At 35.2% G+C, this 24,541-nt stretch overlaps 2 protein-coding genes across 2 annotated transcripts; one reads left to right on the forward strand and one right to left on the reverse strand.

Annotated features, from left to right (window-relative positions):
- Positions 1-5,779: 5,779 nt before the first annotated feature.
- Positions 5,780-8,417, forward strand: LOC133337884 (diphosphoinositol polyphosphate phosphohydrolase 3-alpha). The gene is made up of 3 exons (XM_061546086.1): positions 5,780-5,878; positions 5,935-6,090; positions 8,127-8,417. The coding sequence occupies exons 1-3, from the start codon at positions 5,780-5,782 to the stop codon at positions 8,373-8,375; spliced, it is 504 nt and encodes a 167-aa protein (XP_061402070.1). The 3' UTR covers positions 8,376-8,417.
- Positions 8,418-17,048: 8,631 nt separating this feature from the next.
- On the reverse strand, positions 17,049-23,983 carry LOC133337885 (divergent protein kinase domain 1C-like). The gene is made up of 6 exons (XM_061546087.1): positions 23,823-23,983; positions 23,615-23,767; positions 23,414-23,551; positions 19,075-19,283; positions 18,871-19,008; positions 17,049-17,460 (listed from the first exon to the last, which is right to left on the reverse strand). Exons 1-6 carry the CDS (start codon positions 23,970-23,972, stop codon positions 17,049-17,051), a joined length of 1,200 nt encoding a protein of 399 aa, XP_061402071.1. The 5' UTR covers positions 23,973-23,983.
- Positions 23,984-24,541: the final 558 nt, after the last annotated feature.

Raw genomic sequence — 24,541 nt, forward strand, 5'->3', positions numbered from 1 at the left:
GCACTGCATCTCTTCTTGTTGGATTGACTGACAATATAAGAAAGACTGTTGGTGCGATAGGTTGTTGTGTGTTGTTGTCAGTAGACTTAGAGAAAGCCTTTGACAAAATTAGTCATGCTAATTTAATCAGAAAATAGCATCGTTTGTTCAATTTTTCGTCCTCAGCTTGTAAAATTATCTCGTCGTATTTTTCGGAAGGAAGCAGAATGTTTGTTGTAGGAATGTTGTTTCTGTGAGTAGTGGTGTACCCCAGGGGTAGTAGAAGCTGCATGTCGTTTGCATTTGCTGATGACTTGCAGATATTGTTTAAAGGAGAATATGTTTTTTAGATGTTTTGCAGTCCTCTATACATTTTAATATTAATGTATTATTATATGCAAACGGACTCTCAATTAATACACGAAAGAGAAAAGCTATGTTTTTTGGGAACATGCAAGAGAATTCAGTAATGTTTCCATTTATAATAATATAAATGTTATAAGCTCTATGAACTGTCTTGGTTTGTTTCTTGATAGTATTTTGGTGTTTGATGTGCATGTTAATTCTTTGGTGTCCAAGGTAAACTTTATTTTAAGAAAGTTGTATTCTTTGGATATGGCTCCACCTAAGATCAATAGAATTCAATTACCCCATACATTGATTATGCCAAATTTAAGTTGCAGACTCCTTCCTCTGTAGTTGAATTATTTTAAGTTTTCTAGGTCTGTTAGAAACATACAAATACTTGTTCCGCGTTTGTGTCCTTTATTGAAAAAAAAATATTTTTTGTACGAATTTCTAGAATTGTTAACAGTTTAAAAATGTTAATTTTTAAAATGTTATCGTCTTACAATTCATGGGTTTTGTTTATTTCTTTGAGTTTTTATTGCATAACTGATTTCGACATTTAAATAATTATAACAAAAATAAATTATATTTTATTTATATTCATGATTGTGATATAATAATAAGATATTTAAACCTGTAAATTGAAATTAATGGTTGAGAGAGTAGATATAATATTGTAGTCCTTGGCCCTATGTGCTAGGTCGCTGCATCAAATTATCTAATTATAATAATAAAAATGTTTTTGAAGTACTATAATAAATTGTTAGTTTTAAGCTTTTGGAGTAGTCCATATTTTGTTGTTTTTTGCATCGCTCTTGGCCCTTTGGACTAAGTTCTCGTTTATGAAATAAATTGGAAAAAAAATTTACTTTATATAACATTTTTTATTGAAAAAGAACATTGTGTTCGGCCGGACCGAAGTTTTTATACCCTCCACCACGTAATGTGTATGGGCGTAACTTTCATGTTGGCATTATATCAAAACTTGGACCTACATAGACAATTTTTAGCACAAATTTCAGCCACTACAATGGTGAAATTAATCAAAAACCTTCAAAATACTTACAATGTGCGCAACCCTTATATGGATCTACACTGGTGGACAAAACTATACCAACTAAAATTGTAAAAATAATAGATACCGTATAACTTTTTCCTAAAATAAACATATCCTGTTGGTTTTTTTCAAACAAGAGCATAAATACAAAATTAATGTTAATTTTTGCTTGGATGAGTTCTGACATTTTATTTATTTTTACCGTTATTATTACTATGTTTTCGTTTTTAGTCTATTTCGATTCTTACAGATCTTTTCTAAATGTATTTTATTACAATAACATGTGTCTGGTTTTCAGTTTTGGCTTACTGCCAAAAAATATGAAAATGGCTACAAACAAATACAAAATACAGCTAATTACCGGTGATTCTGAAAATAATTTATCAGAGAATATTATTTAGAAAAATAATCCATGATTTCCCAGGTTATAAATTGGTTTTGGTGATATATCCTCAAGAACAGAGTGTGTACTAGTTATTGTAGCAGTACTACATGCCCGGAAACCATCAAGAAAGCCCTCATATTATTAGGAATCAAACTCTGTGGAGAAATATTAAAATTGCCGAGAGAAAGTCAAAAGTTTAAAGGCGCAAGCCACAGGTATTGGTAGGTATTTATGAATAAATGGATCAAATTGTTTACACAATTGTGTTGGATATCGTTCTATGGGATCTATACCAAACCGATAATTTTTGTTCGACAGATTTTTACAAGAATTTGATAAATTAGAATTTTGTTGAAAAACATGCTTAAACCCCCCAAAATACCGAATAATAGATGTTCCATTATATGGGGGATAACCGGAAACTTGGGCCACTATTGATTATTTTTGTAGGAAGATTTTCTTGTCAATGAGAATTCAAAATATAAAAATACAAGTAATTTGGTTGAAGCACGTGTACAAGCTCTCCAAAATACCGAAATTTGGGATGTAGTGTTATATAGGGGATTGGAAATGCTTAAAAATAAAAAAACAATTCCCATATAGTGGTATTTTTTGGGTACGTTATTTATTCTGCCCAAAAATGCCATTACTAACCGGAAACATAGGTCGATGTTGATATCTTTTGGTAGTGACATTTTCTACTTAATAAGAATCCAAAATATACCAAATAATAGGGGTTACCGTTAAATGAGGGCCAACCAAACGTAGCAAATTACAGCCATAATACCGAATATTTGGGGTCTATACCAAAACGTGGACCGCAAGGGCAAAATTTCAAACTCAAAAATATTTCGATCTCTATTGTGATTTCTTAGCTTAAGAAAATTGAGCAACGGAGATTTCCCCGAAATTGTCCCGTCACCTATTGGGAACAAATCTCAACAACGAAACGTGACGAAAACTGCACGTAAATTGTATGATAAAAGCAATACGACCATTCTTTGTGCTGATAAGGATGTTTTTAAACAAAGTTCAATATGTATAACAGTGAGATCAATATTTGGGTGTGATTTTGTGAGTCAATTGAGAGAGATTTAATCAACCAGGACCAGATGACATTTTCCAACATGCAGGGCTTGTCTGCACATATCATTCATATAAAGTCTTCGGAAGGAGTTTAAATGTGATCTTCATATCAGAAGCCGCAAAATCATGTTGCACTTTACCATAATACTATAGACCTTTTGGTATATCTTCCTTTCTAGGAAACTCATCTAACTGAACAAGATACTGCCTTACACAAGGTGGCTGTGTTCCTAGATATTGAATATGTCCTTTCCGCACTCGAACACACAGGGATCTCCTGGAATATAATTGAGTGGATGGATGGAATGTTGGGAAGCATAATCATCAATTTATACACTGAGTAAAGTTCCGTAATGAAACCCGTCAACAGAGGCACATCCAACACATTATCATCCCATTGTAGCCTATTCGGTTTATGTAGTTTTGTTGATAAATGGTAAATTTATGCCAACCATACCCGATAGAAGAGAATTAGACTTTATGCTCACTCTTTATATCCGAAATCGAATTTGCTTCATCATTATTATTTTTTTGCCAATCAAATTGATAATTCATACAACATTTTAATCATGCGTTTCAATGGACTTTACACGTGTTTAATGCCCAATATTTTTAGCAACTATTCGGCACAATTTTATTAACCCATATTTATCAGTTGTATTTATTTTCCATGTACGTACATATTTTATTTTTATACTTTTTCTTCTATCTATACTGATTTGATTGCTTTCTTAACTGGCAATGAATGATAAGGAACAACAAGTGCGATGTGAAGTTTTATTTGTCCAGATAAGAAGTAAAGCTGCATAAACGTGTTTACCAACGTTTGGATTTTTGACGATGACGTGAGGAAAATCCTAGTTGAAGAGCTACTTGTTGTGATTGCTTCATATTATTGCAATTTTGAATTACACCCCCCAAATGTTGTGAAAACCATTTCAGTTCGCAATTGTTGACCGATCGTCAATTTTTTATTGAAGGCTTGCGACAACTCCAGTAATGTTTTGAGGTTAAATATACGAAAAACTATAAATTATTGTTCATAAGTACAGAGGAGAGGCCTATCAAACATGATTGAATTGTGCTCACATTGTTGCATTTGAGAATACAATTAAAAAATACACTCGAAGAACACCGGCAATCGATAGCACTAGAATTGCAGCATCTAACGCTACAAATTTGAGTATTCGTTTTGTGTGAATTGAACATAATATTGCCAATGGAGTTAAAAGAAGAATCAAATTGAGCAGTAATAGTTGTCATAACAACAACAAATCATTATTCACTCGCATATGAAGATAAATATGATACCTCACCAAGATAATGCATCGTATCACCAGTCAATGAAATGATAGGCAAAAATTCATGAATTGGGCCAGCGCTGATATCCGACATCACAATTTCCATCCTTCCGAATGATATCAAACGTTGGATTGTCAATTACGGCCAAAAATCCATACCGCAAGATCTACATGGGAATACCGCAAGGCGGTGGCCTATCCCCATTTTGTTAAATAATTATCTGGCGAAACTTCCCATTCATCACCGCCACCAACTTCTTCCGAGAGCGCAATCTAAAATTATCCACTGCAAAGTCCACTGTGCCACTTTTCCTGGACGCAACAAATCAATTTAGAAATTGTTATTTCAAACTACTCAAAATAATGCACTCCAAATCGCAAACGGATGACTCCAGATGATCGTCGATCACCTCCATGAGGAGACCGGGATGCTGTCAGTCAATCAACATTATGTGTTGTTGACTAGACAATTTCTGCTGCCATGCTATTTGCCATGTCACCCCAACCATCACACAGTAATGGCTGATCCGCCTCCGCGACACATCCGTTAGGACTTCAGGCGCTATCGTGAAGACGTCCAAGACGTCATTCCATCAGACGTCAGCAGATCGTACACAGCGGCTACATATGCAACAAAGTCCTACTCAAACATCCTCCTGTAATTTCGGCCTTCTTGCGGGTATAACAATGTTCTAAATTTGTATCGAGAGCACATTGTCTCCGGAATTCAAAATAGTTGTCGCTTCTGTCATCAAAGTCCCAACGACACACACACACAATCTATTCAATAGTCCATCCGAGTCTATTCTCCATACTTCAAATAATGTTCGATATTAAATTTTAGAAATTATATATTTAGAAGTTACGGGATCGCAATAATAATTCGTGCTGAAAATAAAAACAAATTCTGCCAAAAAACTATTGAATTATTATATTTATTTCGGTCATACAGGAGATATAAACTCTTCGGATGACGTGGGACAAATACTTGATACCATAACCAAAAATAGTTTTGCTAAAAACCCAACCTGTGTTTAATCGCGTTTAACAACTCTATATTCTTAACCACTTATCTCTTTAACTGTGAACAGTTGATAATGTGATTGATAATAATCTTCAAAATGGAGTAGATGTCAACAGATGTCAACTTATGAAAATTATTTATATGACTTTTTAAATTAAAACAAAAATAATTTACTATCGTAACGAAGTTAAAGTTAATATAGTATAGGACATATAACATAAATTTAAATGTACCTCGGGTAATAAATAATGTTTGTTTCCATGTACATTACTAAATTGTAGATTGCGGAAGATTTATTATCCATATATTTATTGTTATCTAAGTTGAGAGAAAATAGTGATAATTATGACAGTCTTAAATCAAGTTTATATTCATAGATAACTTGTAAACAAACACAATTAACTTATTGATTAATTTATTATTCCCACAAAATGACCACAACATTAAGCAATATATAAAAATTATAATAATATACAATTTCTAAAACATAATTTTAGGATCGTATTATGATTTTATAATAATTTATCGAAAGTACATAAAAAGTTGTTTTACATATTTTCTTTTTCAAATTATTTACAATATTATCACTTTATTTGTAGATGGTGAAAGAGAAGCCAAATTCAACGCGTATCTACGATAAGGATGGCTTTCGTAGACGTGCAGCCTGTATTTGTGTCCGTTCTGAAGCAGAAGCTGAGGTGAGTTTTGGCTAAAATAAATTTAAATCATTAAATGATGACGTTTTGTTTTGTAGGTCCTCTTAGTCACCTCTTCTCGACGTCCAGAACTTTGGATTGTGCCAGGAGGTGGCGTTGAACCAGAAGAAGAACCTTCGGTAACGGCTGTTCGAGAGGTGTTGGAGGAGGCCGGTGTTATGGGCAAATTGGGCAGATGTTTAGGGGTATTTGAGGTAAATTTAAAAATGTAATAATAGTTATTGGCTTTGACATTAGAGCAGTTGGTGGATTGGCCAACCAAGTCCTTTGTACGAGCTTTTGTTTTGGCCGATCCGGTCACGCCCTATGCTTCATTTGCGGTGATTGACGGTACACGCATCTATTTTCATCCAGAGATGCTCTCAAAGGTTCTGGTTGAGTAGAGATCCTTGGTTTCATTTTCTTTTTAGTAATAGAACTCTGCCCGGTGGGGCGTTAAATAGAGCCACCTTTGTTCGAGATGTATGAATTATTTTAATCCGATATCCTGATAGATTATGGAGAATTCTGGACGAATTTTAGATTCTTCTTTATATCTAGTTCTAGTATATGTTTTTGTTAGATGCTTCTTTAACTATTAATTACATATTTTACCAGTCATCCTCGTCCGTCAAAGGAGAATTTTCCCTGAGGTAAGTGGGAATGTTTCCCCGGTTAAGACGGAAAGTCCACACATTTGTCAATAAGATAGTGGAGAAGATCAAGGGGGTCAAGGTAATACGGGAAATAATGGTCCGTGATTGTTGGCGGTGGTCGATGTCTTTGAGGTTCTTGTTGTAGCAGCCCTATTGCATTTACACAATGGTCTGAGATGACTGAGGGATCGTAGAGCCCTCTGTCGTGGAAACCGATAATAGTGGTGGTTATTGTAACAGGTTGGCTGTTGGTGAAAGTTCTTTCCTGAAAATATTGATAGAAAACGGAACAAGGAAAAGGAAAATATATTAATTATTAATTAGGATTTGAAGAGAGTAGCCAGAGAAACTGTGCCACTTGTATTGGCTTTAGCCATAAGTCCATAAGCAATAGACTTGTAGTCTCCGGACAATTGAATATATGATGTGTGTCGTGAGGGCTTTGTTGGCAGGAGAGACACCAATTTAGGACTCGAGATGAGTTGAGAACATTGCTTTTTTAAGTAGAATTCTTTTTGCTTAGGAAGAAGTCTCTCACTGTCCGAAATTGCAGTAGGATTTTGGAGTAGGACTTTGTTACATCTGTACTTATTTATGTCTTCGGATTTCATTGCGTTCACTATCGACAATCTGTTGACATCCGATGGAATGACGTCTTGTATGCCATAACGATAGGGCCTGAAGTCCTGACGGATGTGTGAGCGGAGGTGTATCTGCCATTAATGTGTGATAGTTGGGATGACACGGCAGATAGCATGCCAGCAGGAACTTTCAAGTCAACAACACATTATGTTGCTTGACTGACAGCGTCCTGCTCTACTCATGTAGGTGATCGACGCACGTCGTCTGGACACAACCGGTTGCAATTCGGTGTGTGTCACTAAGGAAGAAGTCCAGACTGGGGCAGTACAATTAAGCATGGAGCGACCTATGATCTTATATGTCGTTACCAACGTATCTTTATCTTCGCCCCATGAGGTGCCAGCCAAAGCTTTATTCCTAGATATCATGTAGTTAGAATGCGAGGAGAAATGACGGAGGTTATCGAAGCTAACCCCAATGATTTTTGGATTACGGACGGTGGCGATGCGCCTACCTTCAGTCATCGGCGTACGACACCACTGAAACATCTTGTGGAGGAATGGAGAGTTTCGGAAGATACATGTTAAACAAAATGGGAGATAGTATTTTTGGTCATTAAGTTAGTTGGCAAGCCAACGCTTGATATCACTCGGAAGGGTGGAATATAGATTTATGTAAATTTTTTTATGAAAAGAACTTAGGAACTAAGCCATGACTTACTCATGTATCAACAAATATCTATTCGGATATAGTCTGTACTCTGATTGCAAACTTTTAAACACTAATGGACATAAGGTCGTCCAGATTTACTGAGGTCACTTTAGGCGGGAGGACCTAGGAACTTGTGTACAATTTATGTAGAATTCTTTTTGGGGAATTAAACTGAAATTTTTAGACATTATTTGCAATCGTCGTAAAACATAACAACCACACTGTGCTATAAGTAAAGTGATCTACCAATAGCTCATATTATATACAATTTACTTAGCCTATTGTTTTTCTTTCTGTTTCAGAATCAAGATCATATGCATCGTACAGAAGTTTTTGTTATGACCGTTACCAAAGAACTGGAAGAATGGGAAGATTCGCGCAGCATTGGCCGAAAACGTCAATGGTTTTCCATCGACGATGCCCTGACTCAGCTGGCTCTGCATAAACCGACACAACGACACTATCTAATGCAATTGCGACATTCGAAAAACAACTCAAACGTTAATTCAGCAACAAATTCTCCAACAACAGCAGAACCAACCTCAGCATAAACGTCATGCGTACATACCTCATTTTTTCAATTTTCTGAAACAAACACACACATACACACACAAGAACCATAAACTCCCCATGCTATGTTGTTTAAGTTTTCTTATTTTTGTATTTAATGGAAATCAACTTTTCGATGAGAACAATTTCATTACACACATGGTGATGACGATACGACGATATATATTTTTAGAGCTCCTCCTCGTCTCTTGTTTTCCTTTTCACCCAGAAGAAGTCACTTTATCTTCATTTAATAATTTTCTTTTGAACATCTATAGACTATGTAAGTTTATTTTGTAGAGAGTGAGTTTGTGTCTGCTGGCATCCTTGATCGTCTTTTGAAAGTTATACAATTACTTATTTATAGGATATATAATTATGTATGGGGGATATAACAGCAAAGAAATCTAACGAAATTTTATAACAAAATATTAGTTGATAATCTTTTTTATATATTAATTAAAAACAATTTGCTCTTTTTAAGCTTATTACACAATAATGTTATTGTTTGTTTCCAAATAATTTAAAGAAAACCAGCCCTCGCAGTTTGACCACATGTCTTGTCGAATGTAGTTCATGTTCATGCCATTTCTTAGTTTCATCTGCTAACTCACTCCTACGTTTAGTTTGCTATAAAAGAAAAATAATAAAGTTAATGTAACGTCTAACGTGACAAAACACTATCTCAATAGAAATACGGGGACTTTTTATAAAAAAATCAACAATTTTCAATTGTACGCCACGGATGAAAAAAGTTTAAAAATTTTCAAAAAAAAATTCTTTTAAATCATTGGAATTAAAAATAATTAGTCTAAGAAATATTGGATAATTTTAGGCAGAGTTTTAGATTCATTCGTAGCCTAATTGCTTCATGAAGGACTTGTAACAAACCGATAAATATCTTATGTGCATGCCCATAGCCTGGGCCAAACATAACGACCATTTTACAAATGAAAATTGTTGTATTCATACATTACGTTGCTTTGATAAAATACATGCTCCAGCACATCTTTGGTAACACCAAGTTGTTTATAATAAATTAAAACAAGCAGCAGCAGGTCCCTACAAACTCCTCCCAATGAAAATCCCACTTACATTATTAAATTATTTATAATTATTTCGAATTTGATTGCAAAGCAAACACAAAAACAAATAATAATTTATAATGTCTTAAAATAAATTGTACTTTAAACCAAAAACAAAAATATAAAAAGAACAATAATAACAAAAGAAGATCTAGAAATGAAAACAATGCCCTTTCCTAAAGTCAAGCTAAGCCAATAGTATTTCCCTAATCCTTCCACGGCCTTTAATCCCAAAAACAAAAAAAGCAAACATCCTATCACTTTTCCAATTTTAGGAAAGTCAACACAATTTTGGAAATGTAAAACAAATTTTTTAAGTAAAAACAAAACAAAAGAAAAAACAATTAATCTAATTTATGATAATAAATAAAACTAAGAAAACAAGAATAAATCTTACAAAAATAAAACAGTTTTTTGCACTTCTTTTTTCTACGGCTAATTTTTTTGTATAAGTTTTATTAAAAAAAAGCACTCTCCCCCCAAAAAATAATACCAGAAAACTGTTAAATATAATAAATTATTAGAATTAAACTAAGTATAAAAAAACAACAACAATAAATTATAAATATAATTTTTAGTGAGACTAAATTCATTGAAACAGAAACGATATACAAAAATTCACATTCGTAAAACATTTCGCTCTGGCTTTGTATGTAAAGATGATGACAAATGTAAAAAATAGAAAACCAAGTTAATTCATGTTGAAAATATACATTAAAAATGCATCTGGTCTTCAAAAAAGCGTCTAATGTTTTGTTTTTACTAGGGACATGTGAAATGGAAAAAAATAACAAGTGAAAAAGCGGCAAGTTCGGCCGGGCCGAACTTTGGATACCCTCCACCATAGTTATATTGACAGGTACTATAAATGAAAATATAGGAAACATACCAAAAAGTGGACCTATACCGACATTTCTAAAAACGGATTATGTAAACCATAATACAAATTTTAGAAAATTTTAAAGGATAATTATACCCTCAGCCTTATGGCTAATGAGGGTGTATACACTTTAACACGATGAAAATGTGCCTCATCGAAATATTGGTTCTAGACCCCATGTCTCTTTGGACCAAATCCGTTTCAGAAAATTTAGATTTCATCCGAACTTTGCCCATCTTATTATTTCTTCCAAGCTTAGTTCAAATTCGAAGATGGGGAATATCGGTCCAATCCTTCTGGAACCTCCAATCAGGGGCTAGGTCTAAATGCGGCTATAGTTCACTACCGAACCTTACGTTCTAATTTTTTATCTCTCTCCGCAGTTGAAATGATTACAAAAGGGTCTTAGAACCAAACCCAAAACGCGCAACAAATCAGATAACTATTTTAATATAAAAAAAGGGGTTATATGGGGACTACCCCAAAAAGGGGGTGAATATTAATAATTTTTGGTAGGGAGATTTGTTACCATATACGACTACAAAATACCAAATTGCAGCAAATTCGGTTGAAAAACGCGCTCAAGAACCCCAAAATACCGAAAATTGGGGGTACCCTTATATGGGGGCTATCCGAAAAATGGACCTATATTCATAATATTTTGTGGAGAGATTTGGAAACTATTAAGAACTCAATGTACCAAATTTCAGCGTATTCGGTAAAAAAACGCGCTCAAGAACCCCAAAATACCGAAAATTGGGGGGTACCCGTATATGGGGGATATCGGAAAAAATTGACCTATATTTATAATTTTTTTGTGGAGAGATTTTGTACCTATTAAGAACCCAATGTATTAAATTTCAGCGTATTCGGTTGAAAAACGCGCTCAAGAACCCTAAAATACCGAAAATTTGGGGTACCCTTATATGGGGGCTATCCGAAAAAATGTGCCTATTCGGTGGAAAAATACGATCTAAATCCCCAAAATACTGAAAATTAGGAAGTACCGTTATATGGGGGCTACCAGAAAAAGTGGACCTATATTTATAATTTTTGTGGAGACATTTAGTACCCCATAAGAACTCAATGTACCAATTTTCCGCGTATTCGGTTGAAAAACGAGCTCAAGAACCCCAAAATACCGTAAATTGGGAGGTACTGTTATATGAGAGCTATACCTAAACGTGGACCGATATATCCCATCTTCGAACTTGACATGCCTGCAGGCAAAAGACAACCCTATGCAAAATTTCAGCACCCTATCTCAATTCCTTCAGAAGATAGCGTGATTACAACAGACGAACGGACGGACAGACGGACGGACGGACATGGCTAGATCGTCTTAGAATTTTACCCTGATCAAGAATATATATACTTTATAGGGTCGGAAATGAATATTTCGATGAGTTACAAACGGAATGACAAAATTAATATACCCTCCATACTATGGTGGAGGGTATAAAGAGGGGGTTATATGGGGACTACCCCTAAAAAGGCGTGAATGTTAATAATTTTTGGTGGGGAGATTTAAGAACCTCAAAATATTGAAAATTGCGGCCAGAAGGCCGGAATATTTTTGCAATATGTGAGAAAATATCGATTGATATTGGCATATAATATATCAAATCGATTGTTCGAGTAATGCAGAATATATTTTATCAAAAAATATATCAGTCACAACAGAACGAACAGAGATCAACGCCTATGTTTTTTTATTTTATCTGTAAATGATTTTATCGGTGCTTAGTTTACATAATTTAACTAATTTAAGGAGCTTTTTTAAAAAATATTTAAAAAAAATGCACTGAAGTAAAAATTCACACAATGTTTTAATTATATGGCCACTTCAAAGTCGATGTATTTTCATGAAAACCGTTATTTATGGAAAAATTGCATGCAATAATTTTCTATTTTCACACTAAATTTCTTAAGTGCAGTATATCGAAGTGTTCTGAATTAAAAAATGTTCAAAAATACTTCAAACGAATCGAGGGCTGATCAAAAAATGTTTTCCACAGTAAATGTTTTAATTACGTGACCAACACTGTATGTGGGAGCTGCAAGGGTTTCCAAAACTAAAGCAACTGAAATTGCAAACGGAATAAATGGCCAGTAAAATTTTTTTAAATATAAACGTATAGTAATATTTTTTTCAGAAAAAATAGGTAATTTAGTCTGGGTTTATACATGCAATTTTTGTATGAAACTCTGCTGAGTTCCATGGCATAATTACAAAAGGTAGTCTCATATGAGAGTTTTATGATGGCAACCTTTTTTAATTTGGAACTAATCTAACAATTTTAAATAATATGAAAAATAAATTCCATAAAATTGTATGTATATCGATTGGCATATTTTCAATAAATTAAACAAAATGTATATTCTATAGCTGAGCATTGCTCTCAAGATTTAACCATGGTTGTTACATTTTACATTTATAAGTTTTAGAGGCAGAGAACATCAACATATTTATTAATATAAATTATTTGGCAATTTTTGCCACTGAACACTTGAAATGCGTACATTTTGAATGAAGATATTTTCATTTAAATTTTGAAAGCTGAATACTGTCAAAGGAATATTTATGAAAAAATTGGAAAGACATGGCTGCATGAGACTACATTGTATAATTATGCCATGGCTGAGTTGTTAGAAGTTAGAGGTATAAGAAGTGACAAGTGGGGAAGAAATTCAAAAGAGAATCGTAGAGAGCAGCAGCAGAGTTGTTTAAAAAAGTTGCATGTATAAACCCAGATTTATTCACTTAAAAAAAAAAAACAAAAAAATATAAACTCAAAATATATTTTGAAATAAAAAAAAATATTATATGCAAAACTAATTTGACTCAATTTTTGGCTGGTCAAAACTAAAGCAACTTTTTGAGTTTTTTTTATTACGGCAGCGCACCTACGAGCCATTGCATCTATAATAATACCATTATACCAGTAACATTATTAACCCACCTCCATCATTCGCAGTTCCCTTGCAATACATCTTCTCGCGGTATTTTTTTTCGTGTCTGAGCCATTAATATTAAACTTAAATTCATCCGAGAACATAATATTTCTGCATTGAGTCCGGCTCCAATTAATATGAGCTTTTGTGAAACTTAAATATGGCTTTGCGACTTTTTCAGGAATAAACGGCCTTTCTTCATTGCTCAGCTACCATAGGTCTTTCGCGTTCTGGTCTTGACTTTATATCCAATGATTACCCTTGCACCAACTTCGTTGAATACTTAAATGGGTATTTTATACTTCTGCGTCAATTTGTTGGTACGAAGTGATAGTACGAAGTGATATTCTTTGACAGCCTTCCTTCGTGATGAACTGTGATTTTTATACCCCCCACCATAGTATGGAGGGTATATTAATTTTGTTTTTCCGTTTGTAACTCATCGAAATAATTTCTGACCCTATAAAGTTTATATCTATTCTTGATATACGTAAAATTCTATGACGATATAGCCATGTCAGTTTGTCCGTCTTTCTGTTGTAATCGCTCTAGCCTCTAAACGAATTGAGATAGATCGCCAAAATTTTGCATAGAGTCGACTTTTGTGTGCAGGCAGGTCAAGTTCGACGATGGGCTTTATCGGTCCACGTTTAGGCATAGTCCCATATAAGGGTACCCCCCAAATATCAGTATTTTGGGGTTCTTGAGCGCGTTTTTCAGCCGAATTTTCTGCAATTTGGTATTTTGTAGTCGTATATGGTAACAAATCTCCCTACCAAAAATTATTAATATTCGCCCCCTTTTTCGGTAGTCCCCATATAACCCCATTTTTATACCCTCCACCATAGTATGGAGGGTATATTAATTTTGTCATTCCGTTTGTAACTCATCGAAATATTCATTTCCGTCTGTTGTAATCACGCTATCTTCTGAAGGAATTGAGATAGGGTTGTCTGCAGGCAGGTCAAGTTCGAGGATGGGAAATATCGGTCCACGTTTAGGCATAGCTCCCATATAAGGGTACTCCCCAATTTTCGGTATTTTGGTGTTCTTGAGTGCGTTTTTAAACCGAATTCGCTGAAATTTGGTACATTGGGTTCTTATTGGGTACTAAATGTCTCCACAAAAAATTATAAATATATGTCCACTTTTTCTGGTAGCCCCCATACAACGGTACCTCCGAATTTTCAGTATTTTGGGGTTGATCGTAGTTTTCCACCGAATTGGCTGTAATATTGTATTTTGAGTTCTTAAAAGGTTCCAAATCTCTCCACAAATAATTATGAATATGGGCCCACTTTTTCGGGTAGCCCCCATTGGGGTTCTTGAGCGCGGTTTTCAACCGAATTCGCTGAAATTTGGTACATTAGGTTCTTATAGGGTACTAAATGTCTCCACAAAAAAATTATAAATATAAGTCCACTTTTTCTGGTAGCCCCCACATAAAGGTACCTCCGAATTTTTAGTATTTTGGGGGTTTTGATCGTATTTTTCCACCGAATTAGCTGTAATTTTGTATTTTGAGTTCTTAATAGGTTCCAAATCTCTTCACAAAATATTATGAATATGGGTCCCCCCAATTTTCGGTATTTTGGGGTTCTTGAGCGCGTTTTTCAACCGAATTAGCTGCAATTTGGTATTTTGTAGTCGTATATGGAAACAAATCTCCCTACCAAAAAAATTTTAATAATCGCCCCCTTTTTGGGGTAGTCCCCATATAACCCCTTTTTTATATTAAAATGGTTATCTAATTTGTTCCGCGTTTTGGGTTTGTTTCTAAGACTCTGTTGTAATCATTTCATCTGCGGAGGATATCGAGATAAAAAACTAGAACGTAAGGTTCGATAATGAACTATAGCCCGGATTTAGGCCTAGCACCTGTGTTGGACGTAGCAGAAGGAGTGGACCGATATTCACCATCTTCGAACATGAACTAAGTATGGAAGAAATAATAAGATAGGCAAAGTTGGGATGAAATCAAAATTTTCTGAAACGGATTTGGTCCAAAGAAACGTGGGGTCTAGAACAAATATTTCGATGAGGCACATTCTGACTGTATCAATGTGTATACATTCTCATTAGCCATATGGCTGAGGGTATAAATATCCATTAAAAATTGCTGAAATTTGTATTTGGTGTACATTATGGTTTACATAATCAGTTTGTAAAAAGGTTACTTTTTCTTCCCTATATTTTAATTTCAAGTACCTGTCAGTATATCTATGGTGGAGGGTATCCAAAGTTCGGCCCGGCCGAACTTAACGCTTTTTCACTTGTTTATATTAAAATAGTTATCTGATTTGTTACTCGTTTTGAGTTTGGTTCTAAGACTCTATTGTAATCATTTCACCTGCGGAGGATAGTGAGATAAAAAAATTAGCCGTAAGGCTGAGGGTATAATTATCCATTAAATATTTCTGAAATTTGTATTATGGTTTACATAATCCGTTTTTAGAAATGTCGGTATAGTCCACTTTTTGATATGTTCCCTATATTTTATTTTCTAGTACCTGTCAGTATATTTATGGCTTTTTAAGTTAATAAAGTGCCCGATTTAAAACCAACACGATATGTTTATTCTTGAAAAAGTTATCCGGCATTTTAGACAATAGAGTAGATCTTAATATGAACCGATATCAACGAAACTTAGCACACATCATTCGGGGCTTAATTCAATAAGTTATGCACAATTTCGTATAAATCGAAAGGAATATAGGGTCTTTGACGCACAAAACTTCACATAGGGCAATCTATACCAATTCAGTATACCGTGTGAAATTTTGTGTCAATCGGTCAAACATTGTGACTTGTGAGCCATTGTGAAATCGGACAAATCTATATATGGAAGCAATATCAAAATCTTAATTTTTTTTTTCAATTTCAACAGGGTACGCGCTTGGGCAAAATAAATGGACTGTGCCAAATTGAATCTCATTCGGATCATAAATGCGGCCAGTACTTTGTTTAAAATTTAACATGGACAACGACGGTCGGACATGTATAAATCGTCTCAGAAAATGATCTCGTTTCCTTTTGCATGTTGCAATCATATGTACAAAGACATAATACCCTGTAACAAAGAGTGGTGAAGGGTATAAAAAGGGTTATAAGGGGACTCCCCCAAAAGAGGCCGAATATTAATAATTTTTGGTTGGGAGATTTGTTACCATATTCGAATCCAAAATATCAGAAACCCCAGATTACTGAGAATATGGGTTAATGATATATGGGTCCTACCGAAAAATTTCGACCAATATTGATAATTTTTGGAGGAAGATTTGATATCCAATTAGAACCAAACATTACAGTCAATTATAATACTCAATATAGTACAAATTAATAAAACCCTCAGCAGATATATTTAATGATTTATATTATTTTATTTTTAATATTACTGCATAATACTGTTCTATTTTACTTATAATAGCCGTTAAAAAAGATGAGCATTAAGAGTAAACATTTGTTTTAGTTGCACTATACTAAACCTATTTAAAATATATTAAGGAGGGTTTTCAATATTCTTCTTAGAATTATAAAGTATTTTGCGATAAAGTAGATAACAACAATAGTGTTGCCGTTGTTGTTTTTGTTAATTGATTGAATGCAGGCGAGATGGGAAAAGGAGTATTCGTATGGCTTTGAGCCAACTCCTTGGCCATTCTTCACCTTCGCTCTCTTTCTAAAGGAATGTCTGTCGGTTTATTTTGAATTATTGCTCTTTAGTTGTCACTTGTTGCCATTTTCAATTCACTTTTTTAATTACTGCCAACTACCGCCTCCTTTCCTTCAACTTTGTGCAAACGTTTCATTTCATTGTACAATCGTAAAGCCAACTCCGTGTTTGGAGCATACAGTCTGCCCGGCACATGCAGATTGTTAAACTTGGATGGGTCTATGCAATTTTTAACCATTTTCATTAAAGTCTTGGGTGTTTTAGCCGATGCCAATAGCCCGGGAAAGAGGCCACCTCCTTTGAGAATTTTATCACAAAATATTTGCAAATTATTGTTTTGTTGAATGCCGCTGCATGTGGATGTTTTTGCATCACATTTGCCCATACAATAGTGATAGTTACAATCAGCATCCTCCTCACAGGTTGAACCATCCGATAGACGTTTATCGATTTTCGTCTCCACATAAACATGTTCGGCATTTTCATATTTGATTCTGAAACGACAAGAAAGTAAGTAATATTTTATTCATATTAAATAAACAATGTGAAACATTCAAAATCTGCATTAAATAAAAATTTCTAGATAATTAAAAAAAACATATTCTTATTTAAGGCGTTTTAAATATGTATGACACATAGCGATTTTCACCATTTCATTGTTGACATTAAATCTAAACAAGTAAAAAAGGTTTAAGTTCGGCCGGACCGAACTTTAGATACCCTCCACCATACTGACAGGTACTAGAAATGAAAATATAGGGAACATATCAAAAAGTGGACCATACTGACATTTCTAAAAACAGATTATGTAAACCATAATACAAATACCACAAATTTGTAATGGATAATTATAACCTCAGCCTCATGGCTAATGAGGGTGTATACACTTTAACACGGTGAAAATGTGCCTCATCGAAATATTGGTTCTAGACCCCATGATTCTTTGGACCAAATCTGTTTCGGAAAATTTAGTTTTCATCAAAACTTTGCCCATCTTATTATTTCCTCCAAACTTAGTTCAAATTCAAAGATGGGGAATATCGATCCACTCCTTCTGGAACCTCCACACAGGGTTCATTATCGAACCTTACGTTGTAATTTTTTATCTCGAGTCATAGAACCAAACTCAAAACGCGTAACAAATCAGATAACTATTTTAATATAAAAAAGTTGGTGCAATGGGGACTACCCCAAAAAGGGGGCGAATATTAATAATTTTTGATAGGGAGATTTGTTACCATTTAAGACTACAAAATACCAAATTGCAGGAAATTCGGTTGAAAAACCCGCTCAAGAACCCTAAAATACCCAAAAATGGGGGTACCCTTATATGGAGCCTATCCGAAAAAATGTACCTATATTCATATTTTTTTTGTGGAGAGATTTCGTACCTATTAAACTCAAAATACTAAATTACAGCTAATTCAGCGGAAAAATACGATAAAAACGCCCAAAATACTGAAAATTAGGAGGTACCGTTATATAGGGGCTACCAGAAAAAGTGGACCTATATTTAAAATTTTTTGTGGAGACATTTAGTTCGTAATAAGAACCCAATGTAGTAAATTTCAGCGATTTCGGTTGAAAAACGAAAATTGGGGGGGGGGGGTGGTTTCTTATATGGGAGCTATGTCTAAACGTGGACCGATATATCCCATCTTCGTGCCTGCAGACAAAAGACAACCTATACAAAATTTCAGCACCCTATCTCAATTCCTTCAGAAGATAGTGTGATTACAACAGACGGACGGACATGGTTAGATCGTCTTAGAATTGTATACTGATCAAGAACATATATACTTTATAGGGTCGGAAATGAATATTTCGATAAGTTACAAACGGAATGACAAAATAAATATACCCTCCATACTATGGTGGAGGGTATAAAAATGATATAAACTCACCTTTTATCTGCCGTCACTCCAAAATTACTTATTTTCATTTTGCACATTCTCAACGGTTCCGGTTTCATTTCATCCATTTTAAAGACAAATTCCATAAGACTCAAAGCATATTTAAGTCGTTTTTGCCAATCCGATGATCTAGAATTAAAATTTAAATTAAAATATTGAGAATCTTAGAAGACTCTGGAGATAGCCCAAACTTACATGTATTGCAAAAGGCTCTGTTCCGTTTTTAAAATATTCAAACTTTCTGTTGCATAGTAGGGACCACATGAACCCAAGACCGTTGGAAATAGACTATCTTCGTCGTACAGTTTACTCATCATATAATTATTGTCCTTAAATAGGCGCCAGAAATTTAACATTTGTTGTGGATTGTTTTTGTCAATTTCCTGATTGACCAAAGCTTTAATCTGAAACAATTTAAATTATTCAATAATTATTAATTAATTTTTTTAACATTATATCATCATAAAAACAAGTAAAACCGAACTTGTTGCACCCCCCATCATGTGGTGTGCATGAAATTTATTAAATCGGGACATTTATATGGTGACTATGCGGTGGTATTTATTCCAAATTACAGGAACTCAGGATGGAACAGTAAAACTTAAACGGGATTTGTGCTGTTTTAAAACATTAACCTATATTGAATAATTTGTGGGAGGACAATTTTTATTCATCAAATTATAGCCACTTCGCTCTATGTGCCAGTAATCCCTTTTTTTTGCAAAAAGTCCATCTTGGGACTTTGAGCATTACATTCAAAGTCGAAATTTCATAAAATAGTATACAGATGAAACAGGTGATTATAATGTAAGTAATATAATTAAGAAGGCAGTACGGAAAGTAGTAAGGTCGGGCTGGGCCGACTATATGATACCCTTCACCACTTTGGGTATTTAGAAGATGTATCCTAAAAAACACCGCGTTTATGAAGGATTTTTCACAAGAAATTGAACTAAATTAAATATGTGAACCGAATAACATCAATCCATTAACATGCATCTCTTTAAACGATGTTAAATTACATTGGGACCGATTTAGAGTCGTATGTGTATTATGGGACATGTTTATTCTAGTCTCAATTTGATACGTTGTACAAAATGTTCGTGTCAATTGGACAAACATTAGGAATTTGGTGCAACATTTACATAAAATCGGACGAAAATATATATGCGGGAGTCCAAATCTGAACCGATATCAACGAAACTTGCCACAGATTAATTTCTGTACATTGTACACAATTGTGTGACAATCGGAAAAAATTTGGGCCTTTAGTGCATCTAATTCAGAAACTATTTTCACGAAACCTTACGCACATCATTGTAGACTTAATTCAGTACGCTATGCCAAATTTCGTGCAAATCGAAATATGTATAGGGACTTTGGTGCACCATTTACATTAAATCGGACGAAAATATATATGGAAGCTATATCTAAATCTGAACCGATTTTCACGAAACTTAACGCATATTATTGTAGACTTAATTCAGTATTCCATGCGGGGTGTATCATTTACATTAAATCCGCTCATAGCCAGCTCCCCGATCATAACTAGCTCCATACTAATAACCACTAACTACTAACCGAACCCTGAAAACCCCGAACCTGCCGACCAACAACGTGCCGACTGTATCCTGCCGATCACCAACGAGCCGACAGTAGCCAGCCGATCTTCAACGAGCCGACATCAGCTAGCCGAGTATCTTCGAGCCGACTGTATCCTGCCGATCACCAACGTGCCGACGGTAGCCAGCCGATCTTCAACGAGCCGACATCAGCTAGCCGAGTATCTTCGAGCCGACTGTATCCTGCCGATCACCAACGAGCCGACGGTAGCCAGCCGATCTTCAACAAGCCGACATCAGCAGCCGAGTATCTTCGAGCCGACTGTATCCTGCCGATCACCAACGTGCCGACGGTAGCCAGCCGATCTTCAACGAGCCGACATCAGCTAGCCGAGTATCTTCGAGCCGACTGTATCCTGCCGATCACCAACGAGCCGACGGTAGCCAGCCGATCTTCAACGAGCCGACATCAGCTAGCCGAGTATCTTCGAGCCGACTGTATCCTGCCGATCACCAACGTGCCGACGGTAGCCAGCCGATCTTCAAAGAGCCGACATCAGCTAGCCGAGTATCTTCGAGCAGACTGTATCCTGCCGATCACCAACGAGCCGACATCAGCTAGCCGAGTATCTTCGAGCCGACTGTATCCTGCCGATCACCAACGAGCCGACGGTAGCCAGACGACATCAGCAAGCCGAGTATCTTCGAGCCGACTGTAGCCAGCCGATCTTCAACGAGCCGACATCAGCTAGCCGAGTATCTTCGATCCGACAGTAGCCAGCCGATCACCAACGAGCTGACGGTAGCCAGCCGATCTTCAACCAGCCGACATCAGCTAGCCGAGTATCTTCGAGCCGACTGTAGCCAGCCGATCTTCAACGAGCCGACATCAGCTAGCTGAGTAACTTCGAGCCGACTGTAGCCAGTCATACACCTTTGAGCCAACCACAACAAACCCGAATACCAACCAGCCGATTAGTTACGAGCCGACACCACTTAACCACCCCCGAGCCGACTGTAACCAGCCGGCTATTCACGATCCGACCTTCATACCCAGCTACCATTACCGATTAGAAGATTCCAACATAAAAGCTTATCTCACATCCAAACTGTTATTCATATTGTAAACACCAGAGAGAGTATTATAATAAAGATTGAAATTGTAATCACTCATGTTTTTACTTAAGGTCCTTAGGTTGACCCTGGCAGCGACTGAGCTTACTTCAGCCTTAGTTAAAACCACTCGTTATAAGTCACTTTGTGTGAGTGACTCATGGGTGGTGTTTTTTGCATTCATGCAGATGTCTATATGGGAGCTATATCTAAATCTGAACCGAGGGAGGGACATGCATAAATCGACTCAGAAAGTGTTTCTTTATCATATTCTCAGAATGAACCATGTGTTTATCTCGTTTCCTTTTGCCTGTTACAAAAATAAACACAAAAAATATTACCCTGTACCACAGTGTGGTGAAGGGTATAAAAATGGCTAGAAACAAATACAGTACGGTACAAAATACAGTACTATTGATTATGTAAAAATGTATGACAAAATATAATTTGGACAATTATTCTATAAATAAATAACTTCAGTTCGTACTGACCAACAAATTGTCATAGCAGTAAAGAACTACCTCTTTAAGACCTCAAAGGAAGAGAAAGTGTTATCGTTGGAAATAACCTTAAGAACGGAGCGTGCTATGGTAGCAGGTTAACTATCAAGAACGGAGCGTGGACGAGCTATGGTAGCAGGTCAACTATAAAGAAAATTCGGAAAAAATAGGAAAGCCATATTGGCTTCCGCAAAAGTATATTATGCTCTCAGATGAATTAAAATTAAATATTTAAAGCTCGGACAATTACAGTGAGAAGATCAAATAAATCGAGGATCAAATCTCAGTATTGCAAGGGTACTTGGAAGAATGGTGGAGGGTCAATAATGGTATGGGGATGTTTTACTTTTTATGGAGTTCGATATATTTACGAGATTTATGATATAATAGATCGGACTGTTTATACAAATGTGTTGGAAAACGCTACAGTCCCCTCAGCTGAACAAAATAAATATATCTCTTGACTCAGCAATTATAGGTGTGCTACCGTAATCATAACTAATGTTTATGCTGTCGATTACTAGCAAAATTTACTTATTTATAAGAAAAAAAATCAAAAAGTTGATTTAGTTTTGACCAAGCAAAAATTAGGACAATTTAGTTTTCCATAGAAATTTTTTCATTTCAAAACATGCCAGCCTTCGAGAATTGTTTATATTTTGGTATAAATGTGGCTAATGCCTTCAAAATGCCTAAAATTAGTCGGTACAATTATATCTTAGCCATACCAAAACATAACATTTGATTATTTTTGGTAAGTAAATTTGACACCTCATGAGAACCTGAAAAATTAGCTTAGAACCAATTGGATTAAAAATGTGCCGAAATTTAGCATGTAGCTTCAAAATATCGAATATGTGGGGTACAGTTATATGGGGGCTACCACGAAATAAGGGACAATATTGATAATTACACTGTGCGACACGAAAATTATTCAGGGGTTCTAATGTACCAATTCTGTTTAGTTGGAGTCCCTGGACCACGAAAATACCCTTGGTTTTTCTGGGTCACTTCGAAAACTAGTTTCATAACGGTAAATGTAGCGAAAGACATGGTTTCATAAAAAATCGATTACTTATACACATTTTTGTAGTGTTTCATAATCTGTATAATCTCTAAAGGTACTATGGGTCTATCTCGTTTCCTTTTGCCTTTTACAAACATAACAGTTTATAACAGGAATTGTTTAAAATGTTTTTTCGTCATTATTGCATTTGTTCTCTAGGCATTGGACTTTTATTTTTCAAAAAAGAATGTACTACATTTTTTTAGGCAATACATCTCATCTCGCTTCAGCAAAATATTCCCCTTAATTGATTTAATGTTGCGTCTTTTAATGTTTCTCTGTTCTTCACTTACCATATTATCATCCAAAGTGACATTGTAGGTGAGGGTAATGTGCATTTTAACAATGTGATGGAAATTTTCAATTTTTGGATACACCTGCAGGCCACGACTATTTATCCAACTTAGATCATCCTTAATGTGGCGGGCAAGCTAAAAGAAATAAATTACTTGTCACTGATTTATTTCACTTGAAGTCGAATCACCAACACCAACCTTAACAGCATAGACATCACCGTTTTTCTCCGCTGTGAACATAATAGTGCCCATATCAGTTTGGGGACATTTAAACGACTTAAAGGATTGTTCGTTGGCACACAGCTCTTCGCACAGCGTACCGCTGTATTCATAATTTTTATATTTCTTACACTGGAAAAATAAGGATAATTATTTGTATTTTCTCCAAATAGCTCGTCTATCTTACCATATAGGTGAGACTATTCTGTGACATAATTTTGTAACAAAATTCTAAATTCATGTAGGATACAATTAGCATAAAAATGGCCGCCAGTATGGCCAAAAGGATACAACGTTGTAAAATCGTTCGAAATTTTCTCTTGAAGGCATGCAACATTTTGTTTGTCGAATATTCTGTGGCTGGCTGCTATTTAAAATGCTATTCGAATTTATTTTGATTCGTTTTAATTTAGTTCTTAAATTTTAACACAATTATTAGCCTATTCCTTTTGTTCATTACGCCTTCTTCTGTGTATTCTAATTGGTGTGTTACGTTTGCTGCCTGGCTGTTTTGCTTTCTCTGTTTTGGTCCAAACAAAAGGAATAGTTTTTCAGCTGTTATGTTTTGATTCTCTGGTCCTCCTCGTGTTGTGGGTGCTTTGTTTTTGGTCATATCCTTTGCATACTATATTATGTTTACGTTTACAAATGAGTAGCGGCAATGTCCGGGAAATCGCAACCAAAAGGATATGTTACGATTCGGCGCATTACATTTTTATCAAACAGTGATGGATATATAAATGTGTATAGTGAAATTTCGCAAAATTTTTTGACTGTTACGGGTTTAGTCATTTTAAACGTACTGATTAGAATCGAAAATATACTGGAAATAAGTAGAATAACTATGAGGAGACCACAGTGGAACCAGCAATTTGGAAAATATTTTTAATCGAGTGATTCTGTTAT

The sequence above is a fragment of the Musca vetustissima genome, unplaced genomic scaffold (assembly GCF_032173495.1).
Source record: "Musca vetustissima isolate MV318-11 ecotype Yass unplaced genomic scaffold, APGP_CSIRO_Mvet_v1 utg39824, whole genome shotgun sequence".
NCBI classification, from domain to species: domain Eukaryota; kingdom Metazoa; phylum Arthropoda; class Insecta; order Diptera; family Muscidae; genus Musca; species Musca vetustissima.